The sequence below is a fragment of the Anser brachyrhynchus genome (genome assembly GCF_964034855.1).
Source record: "Anser brachyrhynchus genome assembly, chromosome: 6".
NCBI classification, from domain to species: domain Eukaryota; kingdom Metazoa; phylum Chordata; class Aves; order Anseriformes; family Anatidae; genus Anser; species Anser brachyrhynchus.
This window is the reverse complement of record NC_137700.1, coordinates 9,511,561-9,530,977: the sequence shown is the minus strand read 5'-3', so window position 1 is coordinate 9,530,977 and position 19,417 is coordinate 9,511,561. Positions and strand designations below refer to the sequence as shown.

The following is a 19,417-nucleotide window of genomic DNA, read 5'->3' as shown; positions in this document are numbered from 1 at the left end:
AGGCTACCTAAGGTGACTCTTTAGGATGTGATACAAAACTGATATTGTATAGCTGTGATGCTTAACAATCTGTAGCCACACTGAGATGGACTCACTATGCACAACATCATAACATCAACATATATACGTATCTTGTTTCCCCGCTCCTTCAACATTTCATTACCCTGAAACTGAAGACTAGGCTGAAAATTTGAAAAGCCTCATCATATATCCACATGTGCATGGCTAAAACACCTGCAGCTAGTTGTTTCAGAGTACAGAGGTGCCTAGCATGTGTATGGATTTCTTCCCCTTAATCTGTGCAGGTCTAACTACAGCCAGAGGGAGAAACTGCCTAGAGATTCCCCTCCTGTACTAATATATTTGTATCCAAAGCAGTACTTTAAGCTACAGATCAGAGAAACCATTTCCTAGATTGACTGAATTTTTTTGTGTTAAGCTTGTGAAACATGGGAATTGTCAAGAAACAAAAATTAAATGTCCTTTTTATTAAGAAATAATATAGAATTTGAAAAAAAAAAAAGATTTATCTCAAAATCCATAAATTAGGAAAGTCCAAAATACCTGCAAACTGGTATTAAATAGCTTACTTTGGAACTTAAAAAAAATAATAATCCTTCAACACCCTTAAGAGACAAACAATCACAAAGCGAGCAAAAACTTAAGATAAGGAACAAACTAATTCTTTTACTTAAAAATATAAACATCAGCTTGACCGCCATGTTTTGGCTTTGCGTTTCACTCTTTGCTCCATCTCCATACTTAAAAACTACTTATGATGAAACAAAGTGTGTTTGACCTTCACAGATCAAAATGATTAGACCTTGCTGTTGCACCTTTATCTATTTAAAAGTACCTTCTGAAGAGGGAACTAGTTAAAACTCAGTGCTATCAGAATTATCCTGTTCAAATTTTAAATAACTCATAATATAAACCAAAATATTTATTCAGATTTGAAAACTTTGTTCATTACTCTCGAGACCTCATTTTATGAATCAGATGCTGTTTGCCCTCCCAAACTGTCAATAAGGTATAAACTAAGTGCACAACTTTGTAAGCTGACTTAGAAACTGGCATCCTCCAGAGTTTCCACAGAATAATTCTATATTTGAGCTCTTAAATATGCAAGAACAAATCCAGAATAACCCCCACAGCTTTACAGTAACAGTATTAATTCTTCGCCTTTCCTGCTTGTGACAGTGAAAAAAGAATGCCAGAGCAAAATTTGACTCCCTGGTAAAACGCTGCAGCTTCTTTAAGTTGTAAGTTGACAAAGAATGATTTTAGAGAACTGTTATATTGGTATAAACTAAATATTAATCCGCCAGGAAAACACTGTTTGTATGCAGGATAGACGACTTAGGGTTAGAAGTGTGTTCTTGCTTGTGACTTGTCTTGTGTGGATCTCCCATTCAGTGCATTTCTAACTACTGTATCTTAGCTACAGAAAGCCAGTGTCTATCCTCACTGGTCGAATCTCCCCTAGAACTCTTCCTGGCTTTCTTTGTACTCTAGAGATCATACCTGTACCTTAATTTTTTATTTTTATTTAATTTATCAAACCTCAATTCATGTTTTAACTTTGCACAAGAACCTCTTCTGCCTGATTGATGTTTCCTGTATCTCCCAAATGAATGTCATTTACTAGCCTTGCAGTCTATTTTAACTAGTTCACTTCTTCCAGATCTGAACAGTCATCTTTCCAAAGATGCAGACAGTAGAAAGTACTTAAGGATCAGCAGAACAAGAGAACTTATAGACACTAAGCACTCTCCTTCATAGCATGTTTTGATGATCTAATTCTGCTCATTTGTGGGTCCATTGAATAAAACCATTGTACTCCTTTATTGCAAACACATTTTTAAAGAAAAAAAAATATCAGATGGCTTCTGTTTTATTGTTAAACTCACCTTGGTAAAGGGATTACTTTTTACAATAACAGAGTGGAACAAAAGTGGAAAAAAAGCAGTGCAATGATTAACAGTTAAGCAAGGGACTCCTTCAGCCTTCCTCCACACTTCTGTCATTATTATCTAACATCAGATAACAGGACAGAGACAAACTTTACATCTACAATTGGAGCCTGAGGGATGTCTATATACCTCCTTCTTACCTTATTGTCATTTCCACCTGGTATTTCTTTTTCTTAACATATGTGCTTTACATCAGTAATGTTTGCTTCAGAAGCACAAATTGCTTCTTAATGATCTAATAGGTTATATTTAATCTATTTATTATAAAGTTGCTCTCTTTTTTTCCCCAGTGGAATTTATCATTCACTGTCTTCACAAAGTAGGAAATGATCTGCCAACTGAATTAATTGGGTGGGGTTGGTTTGGTTGATTTTGGTGGGGGGTTGTCCAGCTCGCCCAGCAGGGCCCAAGGGATGATTTGCATTGAGCCTGCTCCTTCTATTTCATGTGAACAAAAATGACTGTTAAGACAGGCTGCTCCCCCCTACAGTTCGGCAAAAAAACACCATCTGGGAGTTGCCTCCATCCTATAAGGAAAAGGTAGAGATGGGACAGATGCAGTTATCTAAACAAATCTGAATGCAGTTCCTAACCTACTGCAGCAGTTGGTATTGAGGAAGCTAAGCCAATGCAGGGAAACCCAGCATACTGGCATAGTAGCCCCTTAGGTTTGGTACACATGTATTCTTACGACACTCAGACCAGACATTAACAGCAATTTAGTTCTCCATTCATTGTGAGAAATCAAGTCTACTACCATAAATAGTTTTGAAAAAGATAACTCAGGCCATGTTCACTTTCCACCTCTCTGTGTGTGACCCCACAACACTCAACAGAAGCAAAAGAAGTTCAGGGATTACAATCCTGCTTGGTCTTTAAGTAGACATAACAAGGGTTGCTTGCATCCCCCTCTGCATAGCATTCCTGCGAAAGGACCCTTATTCACCAGCCTTACTTTTTTTTTTTTTTTCCCCTCTAGCCTACTGTGCTAAATATCATCATTACATTTGGTAGGCATTGTAACAGAACTGCAATACAAATCTTGTTTCACTTGAGAAGCAGAGACTACGGTTCCTTAGGTTTTATAACATAGTGCTTAGTACAAATTCACTGAATTTTTCCAGTGTTTCACTATGTGATTTTAGGAGTCTATTTTCCCCAGTGGCATGCAAGTACTAAAATTGCATTGCATTTTGCTCTCAGTAGGTGGGAAAGTGCATACTCAATGGGTTATTTTCCATTCTTTATTTCAGTTTTATGCAGCCACAGGTGGGGGGTCTTTCAGGTGGTTGCTTAGCTTTACTAGGCACTTTAGAGTCATAGACAAGCTTTCTTAAAAAGGTCTTACAAAAACACACCAATGTTGTCAATCATGCAGTAAAAGAATTCCTTCCTGTGTAAATAGAAATAACTTGCAAAATCTCCCAAACTGCAAGAGGGAGAACAATGGATATCAAAAAAAAAAAAAAAAAGATCAACCATCCTCTTTTGGGCAAGGAACACAAAACAATTTCTCTTGTTTATACTTACTGTTCACCTCTTTCCTTCCCTTCTCCCCAGGTGTGAGCTCTCTGCTTAAGGGCATACAAAGCTAACAAAGGATGTCACGGTACTTCCTATCATTTATTTTTCTAGCACTGAGGCTACTAACAGACCACTGAAACATCACAAAACAGGAAAAAAAAAAAAAGGGGGGTAGGGGTGTCAACCTTCCTAACATTTACTTTCAGAGCTCTGAAAGAAACTTTGATCAACAAACATATCGTTAGATCATGAATACAGATATTCATATTCTATAAAACACTGACAACTTCTTCTTGCATAAGGACATGCAGTAAAATAACACAAAGATAGCCCTTTCTTTCCAGAAAGCAAAATTAAAGAAAGGAACCTTCACCCACAGCTTCCTAACAAACTACGTACATGGAATGAAGAAATTCAAAATACATTGCATCTTTTTGGCTGATCATAGCTTGGAAGAAACGTATATTACAGTATGATGTGTGAACCATAAAGAACCAACACACAAGGGAGTAAAATAGTTTCACTGTTGTTATGCAGATGTCTGCTCTTTTGACTGTGCAGGAAATTTATTTCCTCACCTATTCCTCCTAGTTTTTTATTTATTTTTTTTTAAGTAGGCTTCTACATGTACTCACTATGTGGGAATTAGTACTTTGTTTCTGATGACTCCCATTTCTCCCTCATTCAAATCAGTAACTAACCAGAGGAGAGAGGCCAAGGTCATGTAAGCATCCTATCCCACTAAGAAATCTTAAATCCTCAGAGAAAAGCAGCTCAAAATTGAATGTTCAAATTATTTTCATCATAAGCAATATGAAGAATGGTGATCAATATTCAGCTGCAGGAGATCTTCCTGTGTGCATATCATTTTCTCAGTAGAGATTTAGCTATTTAGAAACTGAGATGTACAAGCTCAAAAATAAGACTGTGTCACATGTTCAAAGGCCCTTATTAGTGCATGCAAAATGGTAGTAGTCCATTAGGCTAACTAGTTTTCATAAATAATAATCCTGAATCGTAGAATATTCTGTGATTCAGAATTGCAATTCAAAATATCTCAGATCATTAGCAAGCAGTATCATCTGCAAAAGCATCAAGAGACTCCAGAAATTTTCCTCAAAAAAGCATGAAATGAAAGAATGAAAATTTACTTTTTCCTTATACAGAATAAATTTTGAAGAGAAATTGCCATCACTACATTTCCAACATTTGATATACAGACTCATGGCATGAGGCAGATATTTACTGCCTCTGGAATTAACATGTGCTAACCTGACAGAATATTCAACTGGAACCTGTACTGTAAAGATTCCTTTTTTTTTTTTTTTTTTTTTTAAACCAAGACTATAAAGCTTTATTCTGTTTACTATGGAACAGTATACGCTGTTTGGAATATAGTAACATGTGTCTGTATGTTATTAAAAACAGTAAATTCCTATTTAAACAAGGGTTACAATCTGTGTACTAAACACTCATTAATGGTTATGAATCTAAATAAAGGGGGGGGGGGCACTTGTAGCAGGTGTGCATATCTATGAATTTCAATACATTGTAAAACTGTCTGTAGCCAACAGCTTCATCATTTGGCCTTTCTGAGCTTGGAGACAGGCAATTTTTCATGATTTTACTATTTCTGGCCAAACAAAAAGTTTTTAATTAAATATACCACATGATTCCAGATGTTTGTTTATTTGTTCCAATGAGGCTGTAAAAATGCCTGAATGATAAAATTGGAGGACTCCTGCAAAAAACAGGCTAGGCTGAAGTGCTAACCAAACATGGGGATCTCTCAGGCGACTGTATGTGCTCAGCGACTGTATGTGCTTTGAACATGTTTCTCCTGGAAGGACTGTAAGTAGCACAGCCTACGTCTGACCTTCTGTATTGTAAAAGGTTATCTATTATAAAGCCAAGTGGCAAATTTACTGGACAATTTATTTTATAAAGCCAAGTGGCAAATTTACTGGACAATTTATTTATTTATTTTTAATCTCCAGTTGCACACTCATTGCATCTTTAGTTCTTTTGCATATCTGAAGATTTTAGACAGATTTATGGTTTTGGATCCCAAGTTTCCACTAAAGGAAGCCAATGTTTTCTATGTTTTTCTGCCACCTTATACTCATGTTGCTTGGAGCTTGAGCATTCTCATGTTTTCTTATTGCCAGCATGACAAAATGAGCTATGTTGTGAAATATCAGACACCTTCTAGTCTACCCAAAAATCTGAACTAAGTTTTTTTTCCTCATTAATCATACTCACTCTGATGTGACACTTGTATGGGTGACTGAGGCCCAGACTGCCAGGTTAGTTTTGGCAAATGTGGGGAAAGTTGCAATGAAAACAACAGAAGTTATGGGAATACTGAAGGAAAAAAAAAAAAAAGGCTTCAAGGCTTCAACAGTCAGATTAGAAAACATGCACTGTGGAAAAAATGAAACTGTAATATCTGGGAAAAGAAAAAGGCTGATAATTTTGAAAGGCTGAGTTTTATATTCCTAATTCCCATTAGATATAGAACTGGAATTTTGCACATAACTCCTTAGATGTTGAACAAAATTTTAACCTAAACTTGATTAAACACTTAATTCCTTAAGTACCTAAGGTTAAGTTAATCTTAATGCCTTTAAATTCTTGCCCCCAAAACGCCATTATTTCATTCCCACATAAAAGTAGCACTTCAGGAAGTGATCTTCCTAGAACTTCTTGTCCACTTGGTCTCAGCCCCCTGGGTTCACTTTCAAACCCCAGAACACAGAGAATACTCACAAATTAAAACTATACTGTCTTTTAAAAATTAATCTTAACTTTTCTAACCATCAGGAAAGGCTTTGAACAAAACTGAAAGTCACTTTATATACCATTCCCAACTCTTTCACCCCACCCTGGTTTCACATGCCTAGTTGCTTTCATCATGGAAAATAACGTGTTTTAATGCTGAATTTTTAATAATCTGAAGTACACTGATTCAACTCCAACATTCCTTTTGTACACAGACAAGAAATTGTTGACCCTCTAAGTGTCAAGAACATGAATTCAATGACCCAGAAAGTGTATTTCTTGAACCATATTAGTCAAGGTCACACTCAAATCCAACCACAATTTATTCCGCATTTGGGAAAGTCTTTGTGCTTTACACAGAAACACGCAAGCACTGGCTGAGACTATCACTACTGAGCAAGTGAGGTAAATTGGTCCACAAAAGACCACTGTTATTGTGGTGGTTCTATTCCAGTAAACAAACAGATTAAGGCTCAGGAGAGGTACTACATGAGACACTCCTTAATCTGCTTTTTTCATTACTGCCCAGCAATAAACCACTCCAAGGCTGAAAGCTGAATGGATTGTGTGTGCTGGACCTCTTGATTTCTTTGAAAGGCAACATCTGTGACTGTGTGTCAATTCACACAACGGGGGACACATGTCTAATGCATTTGCAGACTCAGGGCAAATACCAATACATGTGGGCTACTGTTATGAGATGGACGCACTTCAAGGCAATAAGCCTCTCTAAGAAAACGCGCCTTCTAGCATTTTTCCCCACTTACGTTGTTCCACTGATCCCTTTTACCTATTCTTCTCCATTCCCACAAAGCAACCGCATCAGAGAAACTGAGTGGAAATAAACTCGAGTGCAGTTTGGAAGGGAAAAACACAGTTAGAAACACGAAATCAGCTTCACCACTGAAGAAACAGAGGACCATACCTTTCAAATCAGCTCCAAGTATATGGTTTGGCAGGTCTATATGCACATACAAAGCCCATCTAGCAGTGGCTGCAGGATAAGCCCCTCTCTAGCATCAAAAACAATTAGTTCACAATAGAGAAGCCTGTAAACATCTCCTGTTATCTTCTTACACCTCCAAACTGCAAGGACTCCAGCCTACCACTGACAGATTTTGTCTTTCAAATGTCTTTAACTAAAGGAAACTAAGACAGGAAAACCAAATCTTTTCTTATTCAAATCTCCTCTCGCACTGGCACTCATCTTTACCATCACTTTGCTTCCCATACTTCTCCAGTGTAACTTGTGCTTCCATTAATGAAAATTTTCCAAACTCAAAAACTAAGCAAGGCACTAGAACCCAATTTCTCATATCACAGAAGGCAAGCCAAATGACATTTCTTTCTTTTCATCATAACAGAATCTTTATTTTAGTCATCTCCTACAGTGCCAGAAGAAGAGGATTTCCACACACTCCCCTTGGGGCTGTCATGAGCACAGTACAACTCACTGATGGGACATATTTTCTGCCATCAATAGGAAATGTCACAGCTTTTGAGTGTTCTTGCTCCTGGAAGATATTTTTCTGTTCCATGTTACTGCAACACCTCACCACCACTTTTTTTTTTTTTTTTAAATGGTCAGTCATCTCACGTTCAGAAGATCCTGGCCTAAGAGGTGTGCAGCCTATCACTCACTCTGAAATAATGTAGCTTAGAAACTGGAAATATGGTTGCACCTCATGAAAACCAACAAAAAAAGAATTACCCACTATTCACAGGTCTCTGCCTCTGAATTTTCATATATTGCATCCGTTTGCAGTTCTCTTATTCATCCTGCTCTGAATTGTCAGATGAGTTTAAGCAAATATTCCTATATACATGTATATACATCTTTTGTTAAAATTTATTTTAGAATTTATCAGATTAGCTGAATGATAAAATACTACTCACAGTTATTTTATGATTATTATTCTCTTTTTGGACAGCACACAATGAGCTGTTTTATGCAGCTATACAGAAAAATCAATTGATAAGCATAAAGTGCAGTTCACATTAAGGAAACTAACTAATTATGATAAGCTGCCACGTAAATTGCTTTGTGACTTTTCCAGCAATCAATTTCAAACTCTAAATAAGCCTCTGGCTTGAAAACACAATGAGTACCTAACAACTGTGTCAATAATAATAACAGAGAAGACTGCAATGATAATATAAACAGGATAATTATCTCTCTGGAAGTAAGTTTTTATGCTAGCTGATTTCTTTTTATGTCTGTGATTTAAAGATAGCACGGCTTTTCAGACTGAACATATATTGAGTTGAAAGCCTTCAAAAATATGGACTGTGTGTATTAACATTTATTATTAAGAAGTGTGTGCCAATTCTATAATTTTACTTCTGAATTTGAAGCATCATTTTAAAAATCAAGACCTAGTCCTTGAATGATCAATACATATTAGTTCCAGATGAACCACAGAATATTTATGTCTAAAATCTGCACATGCTGAGCAAATTGAGGTAGAACAGGAAAATCCCTGGAGGATCATTTGGGACTTTCACACCTCACATCAACTGGTTCTTTCACACACACTCCTCCCGGTTCTCCAAAAATTCCATCTTCTGTCTGCAACACCAGACTTGGAAAGTAGTAGGTCTCTCTGACAACTAGTGGATAGTAAATTCTAGGACATCTGGGTCACCCAGTGCTCATTGTGCATTCCAAAGTATACTTCTGCCTCGACTTAGTACATATCTCAATTCCTACAAAGCTAGTAGCTGGATTTTACACCCTAAAAATCAGTCAGAATGCATTATGTACAGTCATACCAGTCATTACTAAAAATTCTATACCTATATACTCTGAGTACTATAGCACAGTATAATTGTTTATTTTTCTGTGATCAAACAAAAACAGGTGTATTGAATGCAGGTGTCTCTGTAACAGACTATACGCCAACATACTTTTGCTTGCTTAAAAATGCTAAAGTTTGGAAAGGTCTTAATTTCAAAACAATTCTTCAATACATCCGTCAGAGCAAAAGAGAAATTCAGAAGGAACTTCTTTTCTTTTCCAATCTCTCTGTCTCAAAAAAAAAAAAAAAAAAAAAAAAAAGGACTAATGGAAAACAAAAATATTCTGTCCCGGACTTCTAGGCTTTGCTTTTGGATGTAGTTTAAGACTTTCTTTCTCAAATTGGACTGCTTCAGAAAGTAAGAAAATGTGTCAGTATGGTAATTCAAACATACTTCTAGAGTAAATAACAATTTTTCATTCAGGCACTTATAATTCAAAATGAGGGGGGAAAAAAGAGAAAATAATTTCTGTGCATACCAGAATGCTTGGATAATTAACTGAATAGATACCAGAACAGGACAGTGGATTTGTTCAGGAAGTTCTTACAAGCCAGAATAGATTGGAACTATTAAAACTTGGCGTAAATCCAATCTAAGGCTCTAAAAACTACATACATAAATACAAGCTTAGTTTTTAACAGAAACTGCTTCTTCTTCCTTCCACCAGTAACCTATGGGGAAGACTTACCTCTGGTTGTTCCCAGAAGCAAGATCTCAAGAAAGGGAGTCATTTATAAAATGTTACTGGAAACCAAATAGCTTTGGCAAACTAATAGGTTTTCAAGTAAATCAGATACTAGACAATGTTATAAAACTTCTGTTTATACAAAGAGCATCCAGCACTTTTTTTTTTATATGGGAAAAACAGATTTTCATTATATTTATGATTTAATAATTTTGCTTCTCAAGAGATAGAATGAAAAATTACTATTTTCCCCAGCAAATGGAAAGCACTGTTCTTTTCGGAAGGCAACTTGAGTCTGAATGCTTAAACATAACAAAGGAACTTCCTTACCAGAGATGACATTAAGAAGAAGGAATATACAACCTAACTTAGGGGAAGGAGAGAAAGTAGCATTTTTCTGCACATCCAGCAAATTATCCTTAAAATTAGGATATTACAATTTTAAAATTTCTTTTTCCATCAATTATGACTACATTAAGTATTTTAAAGCTCTATTTTAAGATTTTATATTTACTCAGTTAATAAATTGATGATGATAAGGAACAGAAAGGTAACAGGTCAACATATGTCATTTTCACTGTTTTGTATAAGCAAAATTTTCAGAATATATTTTTACTAAAACACATTACATTTCTTTAATTTTGTGTACTGGGAGCATGGCCATTTCTATTTAAAAACAACAGTATATACGTTTGATTTTTTTGTAGCTATTTTCTTAGATCTGGAGAAGCAGGAAGAGAAGTCAGGCCCATTTTATTTTGTTTCAGTAGCAAATTTGAGAACTACTATAATACAAATCATGGATTTTTTTTATTTTTTTTTTAAAGCATGCTGTATGACAGGGGGAGGTGTCTATGAACTGACTTATTTTTATCAGGGTAAGAGAATTGTACAAAATTCACACAACTAAATCACTGATGTCTAAAACAATATAAAAATAAATATACAATCAAATATAAGATACTAATTTAACAAAGACCCTTAGGAGTTTAAGATCATCGTTTTGAAATCTAAACAAAAATAAAGCTAGCTATAAAATTACCACTTTGGAAGGCCTGCTTAATGGGACAGTAATTAGATCTCATAAAGAATCAAATCATATTGCTGTCAGGTGCCCAAAACCTGCACCAAAGAAGGCCAATACATTTTCTACTAAGAAATAAATGGGACTGAGCAAATGTTCGACATAGAACAGAGCTTCTGAGCAACAATGTAATTTATGGGAAAACGACTTTTCCATGATGGGGAGAAAATTTCTAAAGCTTAAAAATGTTTATTCAATATTTATCACTCTCATCATGTACTTAGACACAAGCATCGTAGCATTTGATATAATATTTACAGTGATTATACCCTTGTATTTATTCCACTCTAATACAGCACTGTCATATGCAGATTCTGTGGGTTCTGACACTGAGAGGGAGATTTTTAAAATTCCTAAACGTTATTTGTACAAAATACTGAGTCAACCCCAAAAGACCAGATCTTGTCTGGAAACAAATATGTGAACGTGAAAGGTTTAAGATACATAGTGCAACACAAGCAGAACAACATGCTTTTGTTCCCCTTGCATATTTCTCCCTATATATAGCTATGAATTTCGCAAGTAAAACTCTACTATTCAAACACTGTTTGCTCTGCTCCCCCTCCCAATCCCAAAAATCTATTTACAGCTGTACCAAACCATTTGACAGACTTTCAGATTCTGGTAAACAAGTTTCTCCAGGGACAAATAAGAGCGCTTGACAAACTTAGAGCATTCTTCTTTTCAGTTTGGGTCGAAAACTGCCAACGTTTTACATATACAACAGCTGATTCAATCATTTTTTTACAACACTGAAAGCATTCAGTGGAAAAAAAAAAAAGATAAACATGCTATTTTAGGTTACGAATAAGTATTTCATTCTTTTCTTGGAGATTTTTCTATTGACTCCAATTAATCGTTTATGGGCTTGTGAACTTGGACATATTTCTTTGTGTAAAATAAGTTGATTGAGTTAATAAACCCTGCCAGCAGGTTGTTCCAAGCTTTATTTACAACACCTGGAATTTTGGAAAGATTTCTTAATGATTTCCTTGTGAATACATACATATATATACATATTACTTATTGAAGCATGTTAACAATGTCTCTTTTAGGGCCAATTTTACCTCCTTCCCCCCACCCCCACCCCCCTTTTTTTTTTTGGATGACACTCTCTTCTCTATTCACTTAATACATAACTGTGCTTAATCATCAAGGAAATTTTCAGCATCTGTTTAGCATGCAAAGCAGAATATTTCTGGGAAGAGTAAAGACAGAAATAATATGGAAGTATGTGAATAGCTAAGGGTAAAAAGTTGATAATTTGGGAAATATCATTCTCCCCCTTCACAGCAAGGCAGGAGGCACTCTCAAACCCTAGTGAAGACAGTGGTATTCAGTATCTGGTGATTTCCAGATCTGAACAGGCACCCATATAGACACGTGGGTAGCACCTGCTATAGCTCCAGAAGTCAATCCATACTGCAAAGCAGACAACTTTTGATGCACAAACCTACTGGCATCTCTATGTCAAAGTCAGCCATGAAGCCGCACCCCTAATTCACCATCATATAAATAAACATATCTGAGGATACCTGGCTTAGATACATATTTAATGTATTTTAATAGATCTTAGGCATTTACAACATTCTGTTATTCTACTTATTGTCATGCTAGACCCTGGCTATTTAATCCAACAGCAGCAATCCAACCTCAAAGCAAATATGCTTTCCTGGAAATCAAAACCACAACGCATACCTTGGGTTTTTTGTTTGTTTTCTCCACCACCCCCCCCCCCCCCCTTAAATTTTATCTGGGGGGATGAGGAAATGGGGGATAGAGAGGGTTGAAGTTATTTTGGTCTGTTTGTTTTTATAATCTCTGAAGTCCAGGTGTATGCTCAAATCCAGGATTTTGGTTCAGTCCTTTCTCTTTACATGACCTCAGTGGCAGAACACAACACAGTACAGCACTTTCAGGACATCTGATTTTCAGTACAACATATCAGTTTACGCCAAGGACAGGATGTGGCCTGATATCCATCTGAGCCCTTGCAAAACAACAGCGATACAGACTGCAAGGAATGAAAGCCTAATCAGTTGCTTTCCTCACTCTTCCCATCTGAATCATGGATCCTTGTCCAGTTGCGCTGCCTACCTGGTTCTTTCTTAAGGTTTCAAATAATAAGGCATTCTACTAACACTACCTTGATCACCTGCACTGTCGTAGAACACACACTAAAACCAAGTTACCATCAATTCATAAACACAAGATTTACTTTGATTCTGGTATTCTATACAAAACACTCCTCTACAGAAATGGTTTACATGATTACAGCTCGGAAAAGTTGAAATATTAAAATCCCCATGTAATCAAATGCATACTGTGGAAAACACAAGAGTATTGGTGCTCTGGTTTCATACTGAAAAACGCTGCAAGCTTTATAAATTTTTCCTTTATATAACAAATGTGAAAGAGCTTGGAATTTGCCCTTCTTGACTGATCTAGTTTTTCACCTGCTCTCTGAACTTTTTGCTCCATAGGTATGCAGAAGGAATTCAAGAATTTGCCCAAGGTGCTTTTTAAGTTCTAAGGATTGGTGAAAAAGGAAATTGAACACTGATCCACCTTTAACATTGAAAAACATAGAAGAATCAATTTTTACTGGGAGGAAAACATGTTAACGTTTCAAAATTATAGCCCTAAATTATTAAACTGCCAAAAAGCTCTCTCTTTACAAATATTAGAAAGTTTACAATTCTCTCAAAATTACCAATACTGCATGTAATCATCTACTTAGCAATATTTAAGTACTCTAATCTCTTTAGGTTTTTCTCTCACACACACACACACAAAAATCATTGAATGTTTTCCACAGATTTATTTGCTTTCCCAGCAGACCACCTTGAACTCCTATTTAATATGAGTTAAAATCTGTAGTCTTGACAGGTATGGTTTTCTCATCTAGTGCTTGAAAAGCACAATGTTAAATAAAGTGCTAATACAGCAATAACTAATACAGAGAAGGCCTTACAACAAAGTTTACCACCTTGCAGCAGTCCATACCAATAAAAGTTTAGTTCATACCTCTATGATTGGTGAGGTCCCTGGATCCCGAAGGCAGAGGTGTATAGTTCATTTCTGGAGAGAGGGAGACAGCTTCGCTGGAGGCCTGTGTGATAAAACAAATATTATCAGTACTCTTGAGTGAAGGTCAGTGATTAAACAAAGAGGATATATCTGCAATATGATGCGCTTACAGGTGCACAGAATCACCAGTCATGGAAGATTACTGATAACTGAGAGAAAGTTTAATTTGTTAAGGCTGCTTTCAATCTTTTTAAAAAGCTGTATTCACAAGAGTTTACACTATGATATTAGGTATCATTACTAAAATAATATTCCCCGTACAGCTCACAGCTTTAAAAAATTACCATCTTTATCAGGAAATATTTGGGCAATATTAAAAATGTTCCTCTTGATGAAACAGAAAAACATTTACCTGAAGGAAGTTATGAATCTACAAACAAAAAAAGAAAATGGAAAATAGAAAGCTAGGATAAGGTACCATACTATTCAAAATGAAGCAAAAACCAGATTCTATAATTCCACTGCCCTGTAAGCTAAACAAAGGAATCTCTTAAACTGATAATACCTATAATGTACAAAAAGTGGACTTTTTTCATTTTTTAAAAAAATAATATAGATTCTTTAATAATAAACATAAAAACCCACCTCAGTATTCTGAGGAATTTAAACAAGTCCCAAGAAGACTTACTCAGAATCCTTAAAAGCAAAATGCTAAAGGAAGAAGAGAGGAAACTCTTTTTTTTTTTTTCCTCATAATAAAGAAATATTTCAAGATCCTATGATTCTGATTTTAGAAGATTAGATTCTGGAGCTATAGTTTTCTGTAAACTAATCTTCAGACAGTTGAAGAAGGTTTCATCTGAAGGAAAGAGCAGTATAATGACAAGCCATGTTTACCATCTTGCTTTTTAGTTATAGAACAGTAGTGTTACATTCTTAGAAGGGGATATGAAAATAAAGAATCTTAAAGAATCGTCACAGTGTTTTAAAACATCTAATTTAAGTTAAATGGATTGATACCATGGTAGTGACATGCACTGAGTTTCAGGCACTGAGTTTGCTCTGGAGTGTTTAAAATCTACTCATCACAATGTACGTAACAAATATAAAGTTTTTTAATAGAAGATATAAAGGACAAAGGACAGTGTTCACTAAAAGTTACATGATTATTTCTAATTAAAAAGATAAGTCAAATAAAATGAAGAAGTACAAAAACTAAATTATTTCTTGAATCTCATAATAATTTACTAAGGGAATTTTAAGAAAATAATTATCTTCTGCGCAGGTTGTTTTCAAATTATATTTTGGCTTATAAACAACAAAATTCAACCAAAGCAATCCACCTACATCTCTCATTATTTTGTAATTAATCATACCTTCAAATATATATATATATATATATAAAAACTGAAATTAATTCAAAACCAGATTTAAAAAGGTGGGTTAAGAAGTAAACATAAAATAGTACTTGTGGAAGAAAAAGCTTATTACCAGGCTAAACCTGAGAACAACAAGCAGAAATCCATAGTAACAAAAGTTACTAGTGGTAATGTTTTGTTTAAGTACCTATAAATCTTCTTTTTTATAGCCATATAGATGGTAGCATATTAAGATGTACAAGGGTAAGTGACCGAGTAGATTAATATACTAAGCTTTTGCTTTCAATTTTTATGTCAGACCATAGTTATAGTCCCATTTTTGTCCATAGTAAAACTCAGTGCATAACATGAAAACGCATCATGTATTAAGACAGACGTCATAATAGAGACAGGTTTGCCAAAACATGAAGAAAACTCTAGAAAATCCTGTCTGCTGTCTCACCAGTGACAATAAGCTGTCCTTTTCAGAGAGGTAATACTATAAACACAGCTCTTGCCTTCAGACAAAGAGAATAATCCTTTGATTTTAACCAACTGTAAACATGCAGCCCAATCTACCCTGGACTACAAGGGACTGGAGACCCTCCCTCTGATGACCATTATGAGCTGAGGGAATCTAACACCTCAGAGGATGAGATCAATGCCAGCAATATGACGTGAAAATAATCCCAGGAACAGGCATCTATCCACAGCTACCTGTTTTCTTTGGGCCTAGAAATTCTGGGAAAGACAAGAAGAAAAATGTCACTAACTGTTTAATATAAGACCTCATCCCTGTAAATCACTCCTAAACCTGGAGGAATAAGTGGTCTCATACTGTCCACTCTGTATGTTATCTGCCTATTCAAGTGTACTTAGTTGGGACTCTGATAATAGTGAAGGTTTCTCTTTGGTACTTTTAATCTCAATTTAGACAGCTTGACAGCTTGATGATAGCTTTTCCTAAAATTTCTGGAAGAGACTTTGCCTTTTCAGCAATATACCACTGAGTGAGCAAAATTCAAGAGCTTCTAAAAAGGATATTGGAGCAAAGGGAGAATTTAGCTTTATTTCCAATTTTAGGAAAAGCAAGAACAGGAGGTTTTGTTTATTGGTGTTTTGCTGCTACTTTATGTACAGTATATAATTCACTGTCAAATATAGAACAGTTTTCATTATCTTTGAGCTAAGCATTCAGTTAGAGCAGCTTTAATTCTATGGAATATCATCCATGGTTAGGATTGTTTTGAAAAAAAAAACATTGTCTGGAGCTCTGAATCACATTTCTGAGTAAGCCTGTGCCCCAGCAAAAAGACGATTTGTTTTCCCTACTGCAGATTGATGTTTGGCCCCAAGTATTTTCCAAATAGATTTGTATAGATCGCATTATTCTTAATATTCACAAGAATATTTTGACAGTGATAGCAGTGACATGTGACAGTTATGTCTTTAAGTATTGGTGACATATGCATCAGGAGTTCTTGTCGCAGTTGAAACTACAAATATAAACAGCTTTGAGGAAACCTGGTTAAAGTAGGTGGTAACTTCAGTGTTACAGGTACACGTAACCAGAGAGCTTAGTAAGGAAATTCTAACAGTATTATTACTGGAAGCTTGTATTCTCGCAAGCATTATAGTCTTCAAAATTTTGGAGCATATAACAGTACAAAGTATAAAAGTTACAAGGCCAATAAAGTTTCTTGCAGCCTTAGTTATGCACATAGCCAAACACTTGCTAAATTGAGGTCTGTACCTCTGTCTTGATATTAACCTACAAGTTTTGTCTGAGCTAAAAATTTTTGTACTTGGTCCTAAATAGATAGTAAAAGAGTAACAGACCTTCAAACCACATTCATCAAAATTAGACATACTGCAGAACCTACAGTAGGAAGAAGTGCTATAATTAAAAAAGAGGGGGGTTGGGGGGGGAGAAAAGTGCGTTTAAACTTTGTGCAATTTTATTTAAAGCAATTTAATAGCCAAACACCTCAGAAGACAACAATGCCATGATGAATCATGATCATTCAGCTCATGCTGAGTTCTAACACCACCCTTGGTCATCCTTATAGCAGGCACTGTACACAGCAGATGAACTCGAAACACTGCTGTACAGCTTCAGTAGTCCATACTTTTTTGGTTTACCAAGCATGAAGTGAGGGGATATCTAGTTTCTATCGTTTGCATAAGTTGATATATTTTTTGCTATGTTAGTAAAAATCTTAGCATCTCTTTACAGATATTTGGGCATCTAAAAAAACCACACACGTGCATAGTGACAAACCTTACAAGTATACTGCTGATATTTTCTCAGCACCATGTAAGAAAAATATGTACTCAGGAAAGACTTAGATATAACTTGACAAGTAGTATTAGAATGGTAGATAAGAAAACAGAGAAAAACAAAATAATGAAGAATATATTACTTAATGTGGAACTCAAGACATAAAGTTTCTCTTGTATATCTCTAACCTCAGAAATACTTTAAGTGTGTAAGATTTCTCCTTTACAGTGTGTTTCTCAATTAATATGATTATCTCAAAGCTCCAGCATTTCAAATTGTCAATTTTTTTTTTCAGGGAACTGACCAAGAAGCAAATTCTTTTTGTGGACAGCATGATATTCATTTTGTAAGCCTGAGCCACGATTATCAAGAATTCTTGTGTTCTCTGATAGTGTTGTTTATTTTCATTCATCAGAGTTTTAACACTTGTCAAAGTCATCTAGTAAGGTCACAGAGAAGTGACCTTAGCAATTTGAAAGCTTGCTGCTTCTCATTTGGTGACTTATGTTCAAATAAAAATGGAAAACCAATGGTACTTATCACATTACAAAATACAAAACTTGAATTCATTAAGGAAATATGAATATTCAAAAGATTTTTAATATATGCACAGGGAAACAACAATTAAGCAAATCACTGCATTACCTCTTCTTTTTTTTTAATTGACAAAAACATTTCTCCAGAACGATAAATGAGATAATCTGTGGTATAGTTCCAATGTAAATTATCAACTCATACTTGCCTTTGAAAAACTTTTTGTTTTATCTAAACACACAGCAATATTTTCATGATAAGCCTATTCTGTCTTCAATGTGCTTGTACTCAAGACTTAAAATTAATTATACATGAACAAAAAGGTGGCTTACTATCATTTTAAGAATTCTCTACATAAACATCTATTTAGTCTAAGGACTAGTTTTGGATCCCTTGGGCACACATACTGTCCCCAAGAAACACAATAGCAACAGTCTTCAATAATTTCCATGAACTTTAAAAACTTGCCTAAATATGTATGTACCAATATGGCAGCCATTTATTGATTCACTCCCTAACACTGGCTGCAGCAGTTTATGTGTCTCAATCCTACGAATATATTAGACCATCTAAATTTGTTCATGTTTGTGATAAAACATTCAGAAACTTTCCACACACCTGCTCATCAACATTTTTCAAAAATTTAGACATAACTAGAAATTCATCCTTTACAGATAAAATATTAATTTATGTATATTCATCGTGTACAGATGCGTGATCAGAAACATAGCCTGTCTAGTAATAGAACAAAAATTAAATGTATTCATTGTGGATTGAATTTATTACATGCTTGAAGAGAGTATCAAAACACTAGTCTAGAGGGAATGTTTCTTCCCGTAAATTCGCACAGCACCAAGCACAATGGGGCTTTAATTTCACTGTGAGGTCTTTGAGAGTCTCGTGATAGCAGAAAATATTATAGAAAGCAATAATACACTAAGTCTTTAGCCACTTTATCCTAGGGAATGGTTAGGGAAGAACTTTATTTATAATGTGTTCATTTTTTTGTGAATTCAGGAACCACACAGAAGGGTTGTCAGTGAAAGAAAGATAAAGTTTCAAAAAAGGGGTAAAAAAGGATACTGAAAAATATGCAAAGGTAGAACCTGACAGGACAACTATATACAGCAGGCTACAAAAGCAAAAGGTCTTGCTTTCCTTTCCCCTCCTGTGAACTGGGATATAGGTCTCCAATGGGCTAGCCTGCAGTTGTGACAAATCCCAATACGCTGATATGTTTAGAAATACCAACAGGTGGCATGGCATGATTACATGGGAGACAGCTTTCCTTGATGAAATGGGATTTACCAATTCCCCTGCTCCACAGCCAAGCACAATTAACTACAGGTTAGCAGTTGTCTTTACTAA

General features: G+C 35.4%; 1 protein-coding gene across 1 annotated transcript in view; it reads right to left on the bottom strand.

The window, feature by feature from the left end:
• LRMDA (leucine rich melanocyte differentiation associated) overlaps window positions 1-19,417 on the bottom strand; it is a 668,732-nt gene that overhangs the window by 90,370 nt on the left and 558,945 nt on the right. Inside the window, 1 exon segment of the mRNA XM_080597575.1 lies at window positions 13,874-13,958. Coding sequence (XP_080453701.1) covers window positions 13,874-13,958 — 85 coding nt within the window.